This window comes from Balaenoptera musculus, chromosome 6, assembly GCF_009873245.2.
Source record: "Balaenoptera musculus isolate JJ_BM4_2016_0621 chromosome 6, mBalMus1.pri.v3, whole genome shotgun sequence".
NCBI lineage: Eukaryota > Metazoa > Chordata > Mammalia > Artiodactyla > Balaenopteridae > Balaenoptera > Balaenoptera musculus.
Window position 1 is genome coordinate 92,142,587 of NC_045790.1, and position 21,456 is coordinate 92,164,042.

At 39.7% G+C, this 21,456-nt stretch overlaps 1 protein-coding gene across 4 annotated transcripts in view; it reads right to left on the minus strand.

Annotated features, from left to right (window-relative positions):
* The window catches only part of CTNNAL1 (catenin alpha like 1), a 60,022-nt gene that overhangs the window by 25,242 nt on the left and 13,324 nt on the right, over positions 1-21,456 (minus strand). For 3 of the 4 annotated variants that reach the window (XM_036856736.1, XM_036856738.1, XM_036856737.1), the window contains exons 2-7: positions 17,666-17,855; positions 11,106-11,293; positions 8,489-8,608; positions 5,930-6,019; positions 4,717-4,887; positions 1,275-1,475 (exon numbers count right to left, since the gene is read on the minus strand). In XM_036856736.1, the coding sequence (XP_036712631.1) occupies positions 1,275-1,475; positions 4,717-4,887; positions 5,930-6,019; positions 8,489-8,608; positions 11,106-11,293; positions 17,666-17,855 (960 nt within the window). The remainder of the gene's footprint in view (positions 1-1,274; positions 1,476-4,716; positions 4,888-5,929; positions 6,020-8,488; positions 8,609-11,105; positions 11,294-17,665; positions 17,856-21,456) is intronic. The other variant, XM_036856739.1, reaches the window with a different exon arrangement.

Sequence of the window (21,456 nt, forward strand, 5' to 3'; positions counted from 1 at the left end):
GTGACAACTGCTGAAAAAAGTGAATGAATGAACAATACATCTGAGATGCAGAATCAGAGATCCAAGTGCTTGTGAAACATGTGAAAGGTGTTAACTGCAAATTTAAGCATTGATAGAACTGGATTCCCAACACACAGAGCGTTTCCTCACAGAAACTCTTTATATTGCATGTTGGGCTTAAAATTTAATTCTGAAGCAATCTACACTTCAGATTAGATATCACATAGACAATTCAAACTAAACACAAAATACTGCTTTTATCCCTGACACCATTCTACCGTAGTTAAATTTCCCTGTTAATATGAGCATTTGCAATATTGTGATGCCAAGAAAATATGAGGGAAATCTGTGATTTATACTACTCTTCATTCATAAATCAATCTCTTCACAAGGAAGCAGACTGCTGGACCCTCTCAGGCACATTCGCCCTTCTTCATCTTTACTGCCTAAGCTTTTGTCCATGATTTCCAGATTTGTTCTATCCATGCTGTATGCTGTAAACCATGTTAAATACTTTTTTGACATACCCTAGGCCTAAGAAATAAATAAATGGTGCCAGAGACATGTCTCAGGGCTCTACCTTTCAAATCTGTAATCCACATTCTAGAAGAGATTGGGTGCACACCTCCTGTGTTGTACCACTTCTGTCAGTGCTTGCCACTCTTGCCCAAATAACTCCCACGTTTGAAGTGCACCAGCAGCCTATTTAAGGCTCTTAAAGTGGCTGCCCACCAGTCTGAGACCAGGAATCTGTGCGAGGGTGAAAAATCTTTCACCTGCCAGCTGGATCTACCCTGGTCTTCACTGCATCTAAACCTCAGTAAGTTTTCTAAATCCTTGTGTCTGTAAATCAGCTGTCCTCAGAGTTAAGAACTGTGCACATCTGAACGGCTCCGGCAGTAAGACTCGGTCCCAAGAACCTCTAGGCTTGGTTGAACCTCTGCTCTTCACTCTGAAGAAGCATTTTGGGGAGGAATTTTCCAGAGGTGAGTCTGGTGGAAGAGTGGGGACGGCAGGGTGAACTAGTGATGGTGATGGTGGCACAGAATCCAGACTGGCCAGGATGAGAAACAACAGGCCTAGAAATGTTGAATACTGTGAGTGCTGATGGGAAGGATGCTCTGGCCAAGTAGGGGGCAGAAAAGGAACGAGACACCCTTGGCCCACTCTGGACCACATTCACACTCCTGGTGGTGACGGCGCCTGCCACAACTCTCAGGGCTCCAGGGCAAAGCTATTACAGAAGATTTACTTTGATGAAATAAAGCTCTTACAGCTTCAATCCACACAGAAATTAACTGCTGCAGTTCCATCCTGGCCTGAGCTGACAGTTCCAAGATGCGTTCCCTGTGCTCGTGGCTGGTATAGGCACAATCAGTAAAGTCCTCTGTGCGCTCCAAGAGGGCGTCCAGCATCGCAGAGAGAGTCTCTTTTGACTGAAAATAAAGATTCTCCCGAAGAGTTTCAATATTCATCTGAGAACAAAAAGGATATACATCCACATGAGTCAACGTTCCCACCTAACCAGATGGGCTGTACTTTCTCCCAGGGCCCAGGAAGACGTTAGCAATTTCTTTCCCTGTCTGAAAGCTCAGGAGAAATACAGCATCCAGGGATGACTTTATTGTCCACTAACGCAGGAGGACACATTGCTCAAGAGCCACCAATGGCCGTGTGGAGCTTTATTACTATAGTCGTTAACAAAGCATTTCTATAAGATCAGTGAATACTAAGGCAGAAGGAGCATTATCATGTAGCAACTGGTAGGAAAAAGGAACCAGCTTCCAGGTAAAGGACTTGTATCTGACAAAACGCCAAGGCAAAGTCCTGGAAGATGTTACAGCCAAAAATGAATGTGTTGAGCCCACGGTGAATGGTGTGGAAGGTATGGGGTATAGAAGGGACTAGGAAAGGCATCAGTTTTTCCTTCATTAATTCAGCAAAACTAGTCTCCCTACATTTAGTCTTGTGTCCCCCACAGAACCTCCCTGACCAAAACATTCTCTACCAGGGGACCTCAATCATCTTTCTAAAACGTACCCCTTCAGATATTGCCATCTCCCTCTAATTGGCTCAACACCTATAAAACCAAGCCCAAACTTGCACCGCATAACACAAAACCTTCCAGGGTCTTGTCTTTACATATCTTTCTAACAGTCTATCTCATCTCTCTGAGTTCCTAAACCTCCTTTCACTTCAGCCAGCCTGTGCTTAGAGTTCCCTGAATGTGTGACGAACACATGTTCACTAGTACAATTTTCTCTCTCTCAGCTTTCTGAGATATGCTATGTCACTTCAACCTTATTTAACCTCTAGCCCTTGAAATATGTCACAGAAACAACCTGGGCTGAGAGGCAGTAGGTGGTGATCATCATGATTGTGGGCACAATTCTTGCGCTGATACAGATAACTTACATTTGTTTCACACTTTAAAGTCCTTTCACAACTATCATTCCAAATTAATCCTTACATATGACCCATTTTAACATGATCCCTGAAAATACCAAGATTTGGGAAGGTTGAGAGGCCACAGGGAAGTAATAGCTTCCCCTTCTCCTCCTGGCCCAAGTTATCTCCAGTAATCACTCTGTTCTATGGAGACAGGAATTTTTTTTTTTTCCTTAAGCTAGGAAAGAACATGGATAAAAGTGAGGTATGGAATTGACAATTAGAACCTGAGAATTTGAGGATTTAAACAGAATTACAACATAAAAATCAGTCCACATACCATTTATGTTAAACTTTTTTATTTTCCTTTAAAGAGAACATATATATGTTTTTAAACAGCAACTTAATAGAGTTTTATTTTTTTAAATAAATTTATTTATTTATTTATTTTTGGCTGCATTGGGTCTTCGTTGCTGCACGTGGGCTTTCTCTAGTTGCGGCGAGCGGGGTCTACTCTTCGTTGTGGTGCACGGGTTTCTCATTACGGTGGCTTCTCTTGTTGCCGAGCATGGGCTCTAGGTGAGCAGGCTTTAGTAGTTGTGGTGCGTGGGCTCAGTAGTTGTGGCTCACAGGCTCTAGAGCACAGGCTCAGTAGTTGTGGCGCACGGGCGTAGTTGCTCCGTGGCATGTGGGATCTTCCCGGACGAGGGCTTGAACCCGTGTCCACTGCATTGGCAGGCGGATTCTTAACCACTGCGCCACCAGGGAAATCCCGAGGTTTTTTTTTTTGAAAGCCACTTATGCGCATGTTTTCATAAGATCTGTTCATATATTCAAAGTAACGAATAAAGTATCCAGTTTCCCTCTACAGATGCAAAGAAGATAACCACTGACAGTGAGACTGAGTCTATTCATGATCGCTTTGCTCTGCAGAAAGCCTGCTGGCGAAAAGATCAGCAGCTGGAGCTGTCGGCAGCGGCCACAGGTACCACATTGCCCCTAGTTAGCCTGGAACCAGAAATGCAGCGTCAAGAGGCCAAAGACCTGGCTCTACCCCTACTTGTTTCCTTATTATCCTTTGACCTTTGACATCTATCCCTTCAGCCTTAACAAAAAGAGGGAATTAGAAAAATTATCTCTAAGATTCCTTTCAGTAATAAAAACTCTGAAAGAATGACTAGTCCCTGTAGCTTCCTCCCCCTCAGGAGGAGATGTGGGGTAGGATGGACAGCATATAAACAGACTCAGAGGTGTAAACTGAAAGGTCATGGACTTTGGGATCAGAGAGTCCTGGTTCTAAACAAGGGTTCTACCACATATTAGCTTTCCTCCTCAAAAACATGGGTATAGTAATATGCATCTAAAAGGGAAGAGATTAAATGAGAAAATACTTATTGAGAGCATGATGCCTAAAAATAAATGTTCTTTCCATTACTTTCTTCCACCCCATGTTCCTACTTAGATGGAAAGAATACCATCCCTGTCACAGCCCTGGCTACTAGAGAGGGAGGTAACCCTTAGTATATTAGAGAACTTCTCAGGGCCCTAGTTTTCCCACCTATTAAATGAGGGAGTTGTGTTAGACAGTTTCCTGGGTCTTCCCAACTAGACACTGCTCTTACTAATGAGCACTGTCACCATCTCTGAGTTGTGATGAGTTCTGCCCTGAAACGGTGGGGATTCTGGAGTCAGGCTGCCAACTTTCAAGTCCTAACTCTGGCACTTTCTAGCTAGCAAGTTACTTAATCTCTGTTTCTCAGTCTCCTCAACAGTATAATGGGAATAATAATAATAGTTCTTGTGAGATACACACACACACACACACGCACATTTAAAGCACAGGGCTGGAACAGAATAAGTGCTTGATAAATGTTAGCATGTATTATTGTTCATTTAAAATTTTTAAGTATCATTAATGCTATCACTATTACTACAGTCTCAAAGTATCTATTCTATAGCACAAGGAAGAGCAGGAATTCCAGCAGATTCCAGATCTGCTGTCTGTAATCATCCATGATGGTATGGCATTGCTCTAGAGCTGGGAAGGGAACACTTCTAAACAGAGGACAAGAGGTTACAGCTAAACCATACAGCTAAACAGGGCCAGAGTAGCCACTATAACCCTAGACCAGTGTTCTCTGTACAAACTACACTAAGCTTTATGTTACTGAATATTAAGTTTGTACACTGTGGCATTGTTTTAAAGACAAATATCTGCCTTTGTGAAGCATCTATTCTAAAATATTAAACAAAACTATGGATACTACATATAATGATGCTTCTTTGAAACGGCAAGAAAAAAACAAAATATATTCTCTCTATTCTTACCTTGAATTCCTTAATTCCAGTAAAAATACTGATAGATGAAATGTCAGTCTCTCCATTTGGTTTGCATTCGGTCACAATTTCAATTACCTTATCCAGCGCCACTTTCATTCTGTCAAATACTCCTTCTTTGTTTTTATGGGCTGATTCACAGTTGGGATGCCTGAGACACGTCTTTGAAACAATTGAAAATTTTTATGTTAAGATTTGGCCCATATCATAATACACAAAATCTTACAGAGAATATGCCATGCTAATAAAAATGGTTCTTTACCAAAATCTCCCGTGTCCCTGGCTCACCCAGCTGCTTCTCCTCACTAAAAGTGGAAGCAGGATGAGTAAAAAGCGACAGCAAGGTTAAGTGAAAAAGGCAGAGTGCAAAACTATATCTTTACACTTTAGTATGTTTACTTAAAATTTTTGAAAAAAAAAAACCCTATAACTTCATCATGATTAAAACTTTTAAAATGTTGCCTAATATGTGCAAGAGCTAAAAAAGAATGAGGAAAAATGAACAGATGTTTTATGACTGTGGATGCATCTTTGACTTTTAAAAAATGATGTAAAGGAAAAACTACTCCAGGGCCTAGCTATGAACAGAGCCTTCCAAGCCGACTCCAGTGAATCCTGTTTCTCTGGCTTCACTGATCCTAGCATTGAGGCAATATTCCAAGCAGAAAAGGCAATCCTAAACAAACTGCTAATGAGATGTTTACTAGTTCTTTCTTGAATTGTAGCAATTTGCTGGCGGACTGCTGTTTGAAATTATAAGCTCTTGATTGACAATTTTGTTGAAAGTAGAATAAGGACTTAGAGGTATGAATTTACAGAATAAACAAGCTAAGGGCTGACTTAATACTCCACTGTTACTTAACAGATTCTAACTTGCCTAGCTTTTTCTAGAGCACATGTGCTGGCTCCCCAATGAGACTAGCAAAACCCCACAGGCAGTGACCGTGTGTGACAGGCCTCCATTCACAGCACTTAATAAGCCATTTTCTGCTTAGTTGCTCAAAGCTGACTCATAGATTACCTGATGTTTGGAACTGGGGATGGAAGTTAACATTCTTGTTAAAGAATAACTGAAATTTAACTATTATAGCCCATATTCCAATTTATCACTTTCATCTTTTTAAAGTGTAAAATACATAAACTAGATGCATTTAATCAGGTTTTCTAATTAATTTACAACACAGTAAAACAAAAATTTTCTTACCTTTGAAGCTGTGAGAAGCATCATTGTACACTTTTCAAGAACTGCCCTAGCTGCTGCCATTTTTGCCTTTTTCTTTTCATCTTTCAAATCCTAAACATGGAATAAAACCATTGAGCAGTCTAGGATCATGTAAACAACTCAATTTTTTGAGAAATAATTTACTCCATAATAGCAATACTCAACAATTAAGTAACATTGTTTTAAAAAAGTGACAAAGTAGAAAAAAAAAACAGAATAAATGTTTTATAAAATGTCACCACTTCGATGTAAATACATCAACACAATAGACTAGAAAGAAACAGCTGCCCTTACTAAGGGCGGCACAGCCAGGAACTGAGACCTAGGGAGAGGCTGCCATGTGGCTCACGTTCTGGTGGCCTGCACACCTGACATTCTGCCCATGTGAACACACCTCACTCCCAACCAGAAACAACCATCCTATGCTTTACTTAATTAAAAGTGACTTATTTACTGAGCATTTGTGGACTGTTATTTCCTTCAAAATAGACACTTAGAAGTCGACTCTTTCAGGGATCATGTCTGATTAATCCCATCTAAGTGCATATTCATCTCAAGTTTTTTTTTTGTTGTTGTTGTTGTTTTAATCCTAAACTTAGCCAATATGCTGCTCTAAAATGTTCTTAAGACGTTTCTTGGGCATATAATTTTCCCCAACTAGAATATAAACTCTGAAGTAGGCACTGTATTTGGGTTTGTTTTTTTTTTTCACATAGCCCTTGATATGAATGTGTGCTATCACAGAAGATCTCCAAATATTGCTGATTAAATCTACAACCAAATACTCTCATAACAGTTTGGTAACCATCTATATTAGGGGTCAGCAAAAATTTTCAATAAAAGGCCAGATAATAAATTTTTGAGGCTTTCTGGTTCATTTGGTCTCTGAAACAACTACTTAATTTTGCCAGTGTAGTATGAAAGCTACCCTAGACAATACATAAACAAATTAATATGGTTGTGTTCCAATAACTTTACTTATGGATGCTGAAATTTGGATTACATAAAATTTTCACCTGTCACATTAATCAATTTTTTTTCTCACTTGTCAGTTGGATGAAAAGCCTTTTCTTACAAATAACAAAGATCTAAAGTTTGAAAGTGATTTCCTTTTATTTGTTTTAATAAATGAGAGTGGATTCGAAGTTATCCCTATAATAATATCACTCTCATTCACTTGCATCACAATACAGCTTTCTTTAATAGGAAAGAAAGAAGCAAAGTTACATCTAGTAAATGAGAAACTGCAAAAACCTCCAAAGCTAATTCAGGTCACAAGGTAACATTGCAAAGGACTGTATCCTACTTGTGATTATCATCCATCAGGAGTATCTTTCAAAAATAAAGGTTGAGGTCACTTCTAAAATTTCCATCCATTCCTTGTCTTTAACATACTGGACAGGACTTCTAGCAAAAAAACCTGTGGGTCTAGTTGACAATGCATCAGGTGTGTATACATAACACTTGTAAGCCATACACCATATATTGTATGGTGATAGCAAGTGATCCAAAAAGATGGCATCTCAATCTGTTAGAGGGCTGGTCCACAGGACGAAACATAGGCCTCATTAAACCCAGATGTCCAAGAAGCACTAAGTGCAGCATATAATCCAGCCTGCCACTTTCCAGGCCAATACCCACCTTCCAACTCCAGCTACAACCAGGAAAGTTCACGCCCAAAACCATGGCCAATGGGACTATACCAAAGCATCTCAAGAAGAGATCAATTATATATTTAACTTGACAGGATAAATTCATGCACAAGTACCCCAACAACAAGAAAAAGTCAATCCTGGATTTGACATGGTTTTCCACCTCCCTAAACTTCAGAACTTACAGTCTGAATTGGGGAACAGACCTACAAAGAACTAATATCATGGTGCGGTTTGAAAACTACAGGCTTTAGAATCAGACATAATTGAGTTCAACCTGCTAGAAAAGTGACCTTGGGAAACTTTATTATCCTCTCAAGTTCAGTTTCCTCACGTGTGAAACAGTAATAACAATACCTACCTTATATGGATGTTCTGAGAATTAAATGAGATCATGAATATTAAGTAGCTAACATATAGCCAATGCAAATCACCCAATGCTTGGGTCATTACTATTAATCTAATATAGAACAATTATAGAAAGATATAATAACAGAATAATATATAACAAATTACAGAAAGAATAATAAGAGATATATAACAAAATACTATCAGGATATGTATGATGACTCATTTATTTGCCTGAGCCCTTGTAGAAGAGTCAAATGGAAAGTTCTGTGAGAGAGGAAGTACTTGAATTGGGCCTTGAAGGCAAGTATGACCTTTCCCAGTGTGTGAGGTGGGAAAATATTTAACTGTTATCTGTGAGCAAAAAAAGGCATACAGATCAATTTACTTTATCCTGGCTTATTTATGAAAGGCTTTCAAGAGCAAGGTTATAGATTTAATAAGCAAACAAACCAACCCAAATGATCACAAAGATCACACCTCTATCCAAATTGAAAAGTATGCATGTATCTCAAGATTTTTAAATATGGTAAACACATACATTTTGTCTATCTCCAGTAAGATGTGCAAACTCCACCATTTCATTTCCAAATTGACTGAATATTTGGACAAACTCTTGAAAGCTGTTCACTTTCTCCAGTCTTTCCATAGTTGCAAGAACCTGCAAAACAGACATTATTTTATTATCAGGTATAGATGTGAAAGAGACTGAGACATCAAACCTGAGCCAAGAGAGGAACAAAAGAGAAGTTCTAAATTCTAGGGGAAAGTTGAGAAAGAGTCCAAGGAAAAGACAGAGAAGAAAGGACTCAGAGAAGTAGATGCAGATTCAAAGGTTAGAATCATCTAGGGAATGATTTCTTTTTAGGATGGGAACACTTGGGCTTACTTGAAATTAAAGGAAAAAGTAAAGGATTTGACTAAATATGCAAGAGATCATTTATGCAGCAAGGTCTGGAGAAGGTGGGAATGGGCAGGACTAAGGTAATCAAATCTTCAGAGAAGTAGGAGGGGGATGAGGATAAAAGATGATACACAGAAGCTTTAAGGTTCAGTGAACCAGAACTGGGGGAACTCCATCCTCCTCAGAAAAGTGGAAGGAAGGTCACCCGCATAGTGAGGAGTGGAAAGGGCGATTAGGGACTTCAAGAGTAGGAAAAGTTCGGATCAGTCAGAAACTGCCTGTGGTGAATAAGTTAATTGCCAAGAAGCTTTGGGCAGCCAGGGGTAGATAGAGAGCATGTTTGTAACACAGCCAGCAGACAACATTATGTATTTTCTTGATATTTAGAAGTAAAGTAAATAGATGTGAAACATATTTTCAAATACTTTTCTCTAAAATAACAGTACTGGATTAGTTTTAGTCAGACCAAGATAGGTAAGGAAAACACAGATAGCCTGTGTTTACTTATTTAATGAGGATATGATGGATATTTGGAATGTTAATCTGCCCCGGCAGCTCAGGAAGCCTAGGCAACTAACGTAGATAAGGCAGATTGCCACCACTGAGCAGAACCTCCGTCTTCCAAAGAGAGGAAGGTTTGTTCCTATTCCTCTAGCACTGTCCGATTCACCTCTCCAATTTCTTTTTCTCTTTAAACTTACACTTTTCAATTCACTCAATACTAGCCAGCTGGTTTTGTCCTCAAATCAGTGGGAGGATCCCTTCCCTGGCTGACTGCCCTCCTCTTTGCCTAGGGGATTATCCAGGGAAAGAAGTGATTGGGACTTCCCTGGTGGTCCAGTGGGTAAGATTTTGTGCTCCCAATGCAGGGGGCCCGGGTTCATCCCTGGTTGGGGAAATAGATCTCGCATGCATGCTGCAACTAAGAGTTCGCATGCCACAACAAAGAGGTCCACATGCCACAACTAAAAGATCCCGCATGCCACAACGAAGATCCCGCCTGCTGCAACTAAGACCCACAGCTAAATAAATAAATAAATAAATAATTGTACACACCCTGGCTTCCCTGTTGACGGAGAAGCATGGCCATTATCTGAGAGACTGAAAGAGGTCTAGACTGGAAGAGTTAAAATCTATTCTCTAAATTTTATGATTATTAAGTAATATTTAGGAACTTTGCATACAGAAATTTTATAATGTGGATAATTGTGGTTTCAGGTAATTAGGCTTTTTCTTAAGCATATAAATTGTTACTCTCTGACTTGGGGAAAAAAAGGCACTGAGGAATTCAGTATTTTTATCAGCTAGGTTTCTACTACATACATTGTCATGGTGCTCAGCTTTTCTTCCCACATTTGTACACACGAAAAGTTTTCACCAATAAACCTCAACAAGTAGATAATGGTTTTCTGAGAAGAAATGTTATTTGCATTCAACAGTTTGAGCCCAGTATATACATTTAGGAATTACAGGTATAGATGAAACATCATTTTTAAACTACAGACAATTAGAATAATAAACAATTAAAACAGATAAGCAGGGCTTCCCTGGTGGTGCAGTGGTTGAGAATCTGCCTGCCAACGCAGGGGACACGGGTTCGAGCCCTGGTCTGGGAAGATCCCACATGCCGCGGAGCAACTGGGCCCGTGAGCCACAACTACTGAGCCTGCGTGTCCGGAGCCTGTGCTCCGCAACAAGAGAGGCCGCGATAGTGAGAGGCCCGCGCACTGCGATGAAGAGTGGCCCCCGCTCGCTGCAACTAGAGAAAAGCCCTCGTACAGAAACAAAGACCCAACACAGCCAAAAATAAATTAAAAAAAAAAAAAAAAAAAACCAGATAAGCACTGCTAAATTACCTGCAGTTAACCTAAAAAAAAAGAAGAAGAAAAAACTTTTTTTTTTTTTTTTTTTTTTTTTAATTTATTTATTTATGGCTGTGTTGGGTCTTCGTTTCTGTGCGAGGGCTTTCTCTAGTTGCGGCGAGCGGGGGCCACTCTTCATCGCGGTGCGCGGGCCTCTCACTATCGCGGCCTCCCTTGTTGCGGAGCACAGGCTCCAGATGCGCAGGCTCAGTAATTGTGGCTCACGGGCCCAGTTGCTCCGCGGCATGTGGGATCTTCCCAGACCAGGGCTCGAACCCGTGTCCCCTGCATTGGCAGGCAGATTCTCAACCACTGCACCACCAGGGAAGCCCAGAAAAAACTTTTTGAACAACCCTGAAAGACACAAGTAGAAACATCAGAAAGGTAAGTACCTTATTTCTTGACCTTATTATCTGCTTAATGACTACTCGGTCTGCCAGCAATAACACTTTTGTCACTGAAGAAAGAAGTAATCTTGCAGCCTTTATAACTCCTGTTTTATCTGTAAAAATTGTGATCTGGCCATCAGATTCTGGACGATTCAAGCTGCTCATATCAGTAAGCGCTGCAATTGTTTCTCCTAAGAAGAAAGGCAAAGGGTGGGGGAGGGGGTTAAATTGGGAATAAGTCACACAAATTAAAATCCAGACTTTTCTCTAATCTTTAAGGTAATGTGCTCAATGGGTAGAAACTCGACTTTGGAGTCTTATTTCGGGAATAAGAAATAAATTCTTGGGCTTCCCTGGTGGCGCAGTGGTTGAGACTCTGCCTGCCAATGCAGGGGACACGGGTTCGAGCCCTGGTCTGGGAGGATCCCACATGCCGCGGAGCGACTGGGCCCGTGAGCCACAATTACTGAGCCTGCACGTCTGGAGCCTGTGCTCCGCAACAAGAGAGGCCGCGATAGTGAGAGGCCCGCGCACTGCGATGAAGAATGGCCCCCACTTGCTGCAACTGGAGAAAGCCCTCGCACAGAAACGAAGACCCAACACAGCCATAAAGAAAGAAAGAAAGAAAGAAAGAAAGAAAGAAAGAAATTCTTCTTGATGAACCCAAGGATTATCATATAAGGTTCTCTAATGGCAAAATAATGGTACATTCCTAAGAATTGTGAAAAATTGTTGTATTTATCGAGTTTGAAAAGTATTATAACTTTTGTTTCCAGCGGTATGGCAAACTACATGATCCCAAAATCCTCCTGCTCTATAAGGCCAAGTAAGAGAGATCCCAGGAGCCAATAACCAAAGAAGAACCTAAAAGCAGAGAAGTAAGCAGCTGCCCAGGCTTGGCTAGGGCTGAGGGGATAGAGGGAGCATCGGGGGGGGCAGGGGTGGGGGTGGGTGTCCCTGCCCATCTCCACAACCTGAAGGGGTTTGGGTTTTTATGGATACGCAGGGAGAGAAAACAAGACTTTGGGCCCCAGCAGGAGGTATCCTCAGTGAAAAGTGGGCCTAGAAAAACCATCCCTCTATAGGCAGAGGGAAACAATAAGCAAGTTCATCTGTTGGTCAGCCTGGGCTCTGGCAGGGAAAACAAAAGTGTTCCTCCTAAGAACCCAAATCACAGGCTGACCCTCAGGCTTGTTGTTTGAATGTATACTTCTCACGATGCCCGGAATAAACCATTCTACCAAATAAACTCCCAACCCTCTAGAAAAAGTCTCTTCTTCATTATTGCTATGAAAATCTTTTGATTTCTGTAATAGCAATTATCCATCAATAAAACAATTCAAATATTTCTTGTCCCCCCAAATGAAACCAGACTGTAATTTTTTCCCAAACCTTACTGTTTAAATTTAAAAGTTTAAAAAAATAAACTTTTCATCATCTTGTAATGTTCAAGATCATTTTTAAGTCGTAAATAAGTCTGAGTATATAATGGATTGATTTTCTCACAAAAGCCCTCTTGTCAATATTATTACATACACCCAAGAGGCTAAGGATCTCGAGAAAAATTATCTGAATTTTAATGGACATATCACAAGGTATGACATAATGAGTCAGGATTCAGAAGATTAGTCTGATAGAAGCATATAAAATGGACTGGAAAGGAGAGATTCAGAGCCAGGCTACTAACCAGGCAGCTATTTTAATTATGGGTGTGAAGCAGTAAGGAACTTACTAGGATGATAGCCATAGGAATATAAAAAAGATGATTTGGGAGACACTGAGGGAACAAAATATAAAATTAGGACCTTAAAAGTGATAAGAAGGAAAGGAAAAGTGAAAAAAATGGCTTCAAGGTTGTAAACCTAAGTCACTTAAAAAAGTCAGAAGGGCATGGGAAGGGAGATGATAAATTTAGTTTCAGACAATAGGAATTTGAAATGATACAGGAAAACCCAAAAGATAAGCCATTACATATGGAGTGGTTACATATCATGACAACAGCTGAAGTTCTACTAACAGATGAAGTCTGTGGTAGCCAGCCTCCAAGATGGCTCCCAATGGTCCCCACCTCCTGGTATTTTCATCCTTGTGTTCTCTCCTCCCACATTATACCAGGGTTGGTATGGCAGAAGTGACAGTATGTTACACCCAACGTTAGGTTGTTAAAGACTCTGAGGTTGCCATCTTGGTTGCTCTCTCTCTCTGAGGGAAGCCATTTACCATGTTGTACGCAGCCACTACTGCAGAGAGGCATACATGGGGAGAATCAGGGGCCTCTGGTCAAGAGCCAGCAAAAATGTGAAGCTTGCCAATAACCAAGAGAGGGAGCTTGAAAGCAGATCCCGCAGTCCAGCCAAACCTGCAGGCCCAGCCAACACCCTGAGTGCAACCTCATGAGAGACGCTGACCCAGAAGCAGCTGGTTAAGCTACTCCCTGATTTCTGACCCTCAGAAACTATGTGAGGGAATAAAATGTTTGTGGTTTTAAGTTGCTAAGTTTGGGTTAATATGTTACACAGCAATAGGTAACTAATACAAAGTTTATATAGCAAATATGAAGAGAAAAAAGAGGTTAGAATTAAACTTTAATGTACAGAGAAAGGAGCAAGAGGAAAAGTATCACTTTGTAATAGCAAGAAGTATAAAAATGTTTCCTCTGCACCCCTGGAAAATGTTACTTTTTCCAGTAGCTCTCAATCATCAAAGATGTTACATATGAGCTTGCCCATATGGTGTTATTTAACCTTTCCTTTTTCTGACTAAACCCCAGGCATTTAGCCCTAAGTATGTGGGATGGTAACATTTGGTTAGCTCCACCAACAAAGTTAAATGCTTCCTTAACATTATAAAGTTGTTCCAAGTATAGACTGCTCAGAAATTAGTTCCCTGGAAAAGTTACAAAGCTGCCTTATAGTTTCATGGTTGTCATTTTTTAACTTGTTATATGTAACTAGTTAGTGTTATGTCTTAAAGCAAAAATTCAAAGTCGGTCAAATACAAATATTTATTGAGTGCCCACAGAAAATGTAAAACTTGACTAGAAGCCAAGTAAAAAGTGAAAACAGTTGGGGGGTGGACAAAATGGGTGGACTCAAAAGGTACAAACTTCCAGTTATAAGCTAAATAAGTCATGGGATGTAATGCACAGCCTGGCAACCATAGTTAATAATACTGTATTGAATATTGGAAAGTTGCTAAAGAGTAAATCTTAAGTTCTCACTGCAAGAAAAAAAAAATTTTGTAACTATGTGTGAATGTTAACTAGACCTACTGTGGTGATCATTTCACAATATATACAAATATCTAATCATTACATTGTATACATGAAACTAATATAATGTTGTATGTCAATTATACCTCAATTAGAAAAAAGTAAAAACACAATGCAAAAGTTCAACACAGGGAAAGAAAAGTTAGAAATAATCATTATAATGACAACTAATATTTATTGAGCACTTTCTATGTGCCAAATGCATACATGCATTATGTCAAAACACTGCTATAAACACTAACAATATCCCCACTTTATAGATTAGAAAACTGAGGTTTAAAAAAGTTTAGTAGCTTGCCCAATATCACACTGCTAGCAAGTGGAAGAGTTGGGATTGACTCCAAAGCCACAGTTCTTTATCACTACTTTACATTATTCCCCTCAAATGAATATTAAATGGTCCAAAGGAGAAAATTACTACTATGAGCTGAGTGGGCTAGAAACATTCCAGGAGTGACTTAAGTCTTAAATTTGTATATGTTAAGAGAAAATAAGGCTTCCATATCCTACAACTCCAGGAGGCACCATTCTCATTATCTTATCTGAGTGACCATAAGAGGCAGTTCTCAAGAAGGGAAAGGGCACTTCACATGAGAAGAGACAACAGGTGCAGCCCATGACACCAGACATCATCCAAAAGACACCTGCATGGAGCTCCTAGGCTTACAGGACTTGCAGGGCAGCACAGTCTACTGGAGCTGGGGTAGGTGTACACATCCTCTTCTCACCTTACACTGAGCACAGTGACATGCTACGAAGCCAATAAGGTGAGGACTCAGGCTGCCCTTTCTTTTAAAAACCCTTACTCTTGCTTTAATTAAGGGTTTGCTTAAGAAACAGTAACATGAAAAACATCTCTACGTTTTCTGTTGAATTGTCCACGGCGTTATGTAATAACGTCTGTTGTATAAGTGCCCACACAATTTAGTTCCAGGAAAAAAAGTCACTTTCCTCTTGACAAGCTGGTTTGTTTCCTTTCAACAAACAATGAGAATTATATAACCCCTCCTTTCCCACATTTCTTGTCTTGCTTTCCAGGAAGTACAAAGATAAATTTCATGTTTAATTAGAGTAACAATGCTGGCCAAAGTTTCTAGTATATTTATTTTCATCTCCTATTTTAATGGGTTTATTAAACATATGTTTAATTGTAACTGTTTTACATCTCTCTCTCTTTTTTTTTTTTTTTTGGCTACACCCTAAGGCTTGCAGGATCTTAGTTCCCCGACCAGGGATTGCACCCGGGCCACAGCAGTGAAAGCACCGAGTCCTAACCACTGGACCGCCAGGGAATTCCCTTAAATCTCTTTTAATATGTAGGCAAAACATAAATTATGAATAGAATAAGGCCATCCCCCTTCCCTACATAAAATCTATTCTATATCTTAGTGATGGCTAGAAACCCAAGAGTCAACTCAGAATCCTCCCTTTGCTTTAGTCAATAACCAAGTTCTATCATTTAAATACCTTAGTGAATATTTAGTGTACTCTTTCTGGTTTTTAATATCCCTAACACACTGTCTTGGTTTAGCCTGGTTTACTGGAAAAGCTTCCACATTAATCTCTCTGCCTTTAGTCTCAACTCTCTCTCAATCAACCCTCATTTGTTCATTTCCTCCATACTACCAGAAAGATTTCTAACACAAAATTATTGTCTTTCAGCTGGCCCCAAATTCCTCAATCTATCAAGTGTAGAATAGTACCTGAAGTCATTCATATAACATTAGGGCCTGGTTGGCCCCTCCACATTACTTGGCCTTATCTCACCCACGCCCTTCCCCCCATGATGACCCTCCAAACATACCTGCTCCTCTCTCAGGGTTGCCCATCTCAATTAAGAGCACCACCATTTACCCATCAAAACTTGGAGTTATCCATGACTCTTCTTCCCATCACATCCCACATCCAAACTGTCAGCAAATCCTACCAGCTCCACCTTTTCAATATAACCAAATGCAACTGCTTTGCACCACCTCAAGTGCTATCACTGGGTCTAAGTCACCATCGTCTATCACCTGAACCACTACAACAGCCTCCTAACTGGTCTCTGATTTCACCCCCATACCTCCTAAAACCTATTCTCCCTACAGCAGCCACCAGGGATCCTTTTAAAAGATAAATGAGATTATGTCACCATCCTGCACCAAACCTTCCACTAGCCCCACTGTGACACTTAGAACACAGCCCAAAGTTCCTGTCTTTGCCTAGAAAGCCATACCTGTGCTCTTCTCCTTGCCTGGAATGTCCTTCCCCCAGATATTCATATAGTTGGGGTCCTCACTTCATTGCAGTCTCTGCTTCAGTGTTACTTCCTTAGAGAGATTTCCTGACTCCACCCCCCGATTTCAGTAGTTCTCAACTGGGGGGTCCATTTTGATCCCTCAGAGGACATTTGGCAATGTCCAGACATTTTTGGCTGTCACAATGGGGGAAGAAGGGATTTACAGGCATCTGATAGGTAGAAGTTAGGGATTCTACAATGCACGGGGTAGCCCGCACCCCCAGCAAAGAATTATCAAGCCCAAAATGTCAACGGCATCAAAGTTGAGAAACCCTGCCCTTCCTAAAATATACCTCCTTTGGTCTCCTAACCCTTATTCTGCTTTACTATTTTCTCCATGATAACTGTCACCACCTGTCCTTATGCACATATCTATTTATTCATTTGTTTATGGTCTCCCTCACTAGAATGCAAGCTCCACGAGGGCAGACTTTATACTGATTTCTACGTGGCCATATCCCTCTGGTCTAGAAGAATGCCTGGCATATGGCCAGCACTCAGTAAATATTTATTTAAAGAATAGGTGGATAAATGACACTTTAACAAAGCTGAATTATCTGTATCCATCAAAACTCCCCAGGTTCTCTCAAACTTCTATGCCACCAGTCACAGAGACTTGTGAGACATCAGGAGATCTGAAGTCAGATTTGTCTGCTGTAGAGACAGGAACAGGCTTATTTTTATCTCCATTTCCTACATGATGGCAAATAGGCTAATATGCTCCTTGACAGTAGAGTCCATGCCTCACATTCCTTCTATACCTCTTGCATTCAATGGCTGATGGCCAGGATGCTGGGCTTCTACCCTGCCCAGTGAAAGAATTCAATGTTTCAGATTTAGGACTTAATCCAAGAGAAATTCAGTATTCCTGGATGCTAATCTAGGGCTTTAATGACCTAGGCATCAGTAATAAGAGGGCTAAAACTCAGTACACATCTTTACTCAAAATAAGACAATAATTTGTCATGATATCCAAAGCAATAAAACTGGTATAAATAGGCTTTAACATACCTGCTTGTTTAGCTTCAATACAGGCAATATTTATTTCTTCTTTCAAGTCCCAGTTTTCATTGGCTATAGCTTCCCCTACTTTAACAAATCTTCCAACTGCCAAGTTGACGGCTTGTCCTACACGCTGAATTGCTTGCAGAGTTTTATCAGACTTTTTGGTATTATCTTTATGATTAATAAGTGTGGTGATCTAAAAATAAAAGATAAAAGCAACCTGCTTAAATTTTATCTCAATACTTTTTTTTTAAAGCTGTATCACAATGGCCAAGAAGATTAAGCCCAGCATACTACACTAGCCTAATACACTAAATTAATTGATAGTTTTAATGCTTCAACCCAAAGACAAGGAGCAAATCATCTTGCATCCCTCCTCAGGACAACATTTCCACTAATAACAATTCTAAGTTTACCTGAGGGCAGTTATCCAGGGCACACAGTTCTATAAGCCCTCCAGATATTTCAACAAATCTTAAAGACAGGAAAAAGTAGGAGAAGGTGGATCATTACATTCAAAGAATCCACATAAAACCAAAGCACTTCAGGTCTAGATTCCTCTACTGTGACTTGAGCTGCTGTGAGAGTAGAGACAGCATCTTCTTCACTGTGCATTCCACTCCACTGCCTAGCACAGTGTGTAGGTTGTACAAAATGGTACATGAACCATACTTGTTTACACTTTAGAAGGACCACTATAATTTATGTTTTATACTTCTCTCAGTTTTGTTGCAGACTCAAAGTAAACGAAATACCAAGAGCTTTAACACTTGATTCCAGGCCCTGAAATAAAATATAAAAGGTGACAAGTTAAGCTGGTTGAAACAAATACAAATCTTCAAAATGTCCTAGAAAATTAGTACCTGAACTATAGTGACATATAAAAATATTTAAAGAATGTTACATGAAAAATATAAATCCCAAATGGTACCTGTCCATCATGTATAACTTTGAAATGATTTATATAAATATATTAACAAAGACCAGAATAGTGAATTAAGAGAAGAGGAAGGGACTTGCCCTTTGAGCAGCAACTATGTGCCAAGCACTTTACGTGTTATGGTATTAATAATTTAGAGTCAGGAAGGCCTGGGTTTGAGCCTTGGCTCTTCCGTTACTAACTAAATGACCTAGGGAAATGTACTTAATCTCTCTAAATTTCCTCATCTATAATATTATCTTCCAAATTTTGAAAATTTCCTAGAATCCAGGTCCTGAGGATGCATCACTGAACAAGACTAACACAATCCTGCCCTTATTCTGTTTACAGTCTATCAAAATAACAATAATCCAATTGTACAAAATATATTTGTTGCACACCTATCATATGTCAAACAAAATTCTAGGCAGTGATGAAACAGCAATGAACAAGAAAGAAAAGGCCCATACTCTCATGGAGCTTATATTCTAGTGGGGTGAGGAGAGACACGATAATCACACACATAGGTTAAAAAAAAAAATTAATGTAAATGCTATGCAAAATATTAAAATAGGATAATGTGATAGAAAGTATCTGTGTAGCTACCTGAGATTAGTTGATCTTCCTTCTATGAAGGAAGTGGGATTGCTGGATCATATGGTAGTTCTATTTTTTAAATTTTTTGAGGAATCTTCATACTCTTTTCCATAGTGGCTGCACCAACTTACATTCCCACCAACAGTGCACAAGCATTCCCTTTTCTCTACATCCCCACCAACACTTATCTTTCTGATGACAGTCAATTTTAACAGATGTGAGGTAATATCTCTTTGTACTTTTGACTTGAATTTCCCTGGTGATTGGTGATTTTTAGCATTTTTTCATGTACCTGTTGGCCATCTGTATGTCTTTTGAAAAATGTCTATTCAGTTCCTCTGCTCATTTTTAAACCAGATTGTTTGCTGTACAGAAGCCTTTTAGATTGATGTAGTCCAACTTGTCCATTTTTGCTTTTGTTACTTGTGCTTTTGATGTCATATCCCAAAAGCATTGCCAAGACCAAGTCAAGGAGATTTTTTCCCTATGTTTTTGTCTAGGAGTTTTATGGCTTCGGGTCTTACACTTAAGTCTTTAATCCATTTCAAGTTAATTTTTGTGAGTGGTATAAGATAGGGGTCCCATTTCATTCTTTTACATGTGATTATCCAGTTTTCCCAAATCATTTATTGAAGAAGCTATCCTTTACTCATTGAGTATTCTTGGCTCCCTTGTCAAATATTAGTTTACTATGTATGCATGGGCTCTGGATTTTGTTCCACTGGACCATGTGTCTATTTTAATGCCGGTCCCATACTGTTTAATTACTATAGCTTTGTAGTATAGTTTGAAATCAGGAAGTGTGATGCCTCCATCTTTTTTCCTGTTTCTCAGGATGCCTTGGCTAGTTGGGGTCTTGGTGCTTCCATACAAATTTCAGGATTGTTTTTCTATTTCTGTTAAAAATGCCATTGGAATTTTGATAGGAATTTCACTGAAGCTATAGATAGCTTTGGGTAGTATGGACATTTTAATACTAATTCTCCTGACCTATGAACATGGCTTATCTTTCCATTTACTTGTGTCTTCTTCAATTTCTTTCATCAAAGTTTTAGAGTGTTCAGTGTACTGATCTTTCACATCCTTGGTTAAATTTATTCTTAAGTATTTTATCATTTTTGATGCTACTGTAAATGGTACCATTTTATTTCTTTTTCAGATATTTTGTTTTTAGTGTATAGAAACACAACACCAATTTCTGCATGTTGATTTTTTTATCCTGCAACTTTAGGAATTTGTTTATTAGTTCTGAGAGTTTTTTGGTGGAGTCTTAGAATTTCCTTATATATAATATATAAGATCATGTTAACTGCAAATGGAGATAATTTTACTTCTTCTTTTCTGACTTTGATGCCTTTTATGCCTTTTTGTTGCCTGATTGCTCTGGCTAACACTTCCAGTACTATGTTGAATAGGAGTGGTGAGAATGGACACCCTTGTCTTGTTCCTGACATTAGAGAAAAAGCTTTCAACATTTCACTGTTGAGAATGATGTTAGCTGTGAGCTTATAATATATGGCCTTTATTATGTTGAGGTACATTCTTTATATACTCAATCACGAAAGAATGTTAAATTTTGTCAGATGCTTCTTCTGCACCTATTGTGATGATTATATAATTATTCCTTCATTTTATTAATGTGGTGTATCACATTTATTGATTTGCATATATTGAACCATCCTTGCAACCCAGGGATAAATCCCACTTGATCATGGTGTACGATCCATTCAATGTGCTACTGAATTCAGTTTGCTAGTATTTTGTTAATAATTTTTGCATCTGTATTCATCAGGGATATTGGCCTATAGTTTTGTGCTGTTGTCGTTTTGGTTTGGTTTGGTTTTTTTCCTTATAGTGTCCTTATCTGGCTTTGGTATCAGGATAATGCTGGCAGAGACCACACTTTTAAGTACTACATTATAATGCCCCACAAAATCCCAATGAAATAGGTACTAATATCCCCATTTCACAAATGATACAACTAGACAGCATGGAGAGTAAGGAAATTAGACATCAAGAAGAGTAGGAGGGCTTCCCTGGTGGCGCAGTGGTTGAGAGTCTGCCTGCCAATGCAGGGGACACGGGTTCGAGCCCTGGTCTGGGAAGATCCCACATGCCGCGGAACAGCTGGGCCCGTGAGCCACAATTGCTGAGCCTGCGCGTCTGGAGCCTGTGCTCCGCGACAGGAGAGGCTGCGACAGTGAGAGGCCCGCGCGCCGCGATGAAGAGTGGCCCCCGCTTGCCACAACTGGAGAAAGCCCTCGCACAGAAACGAGGACCC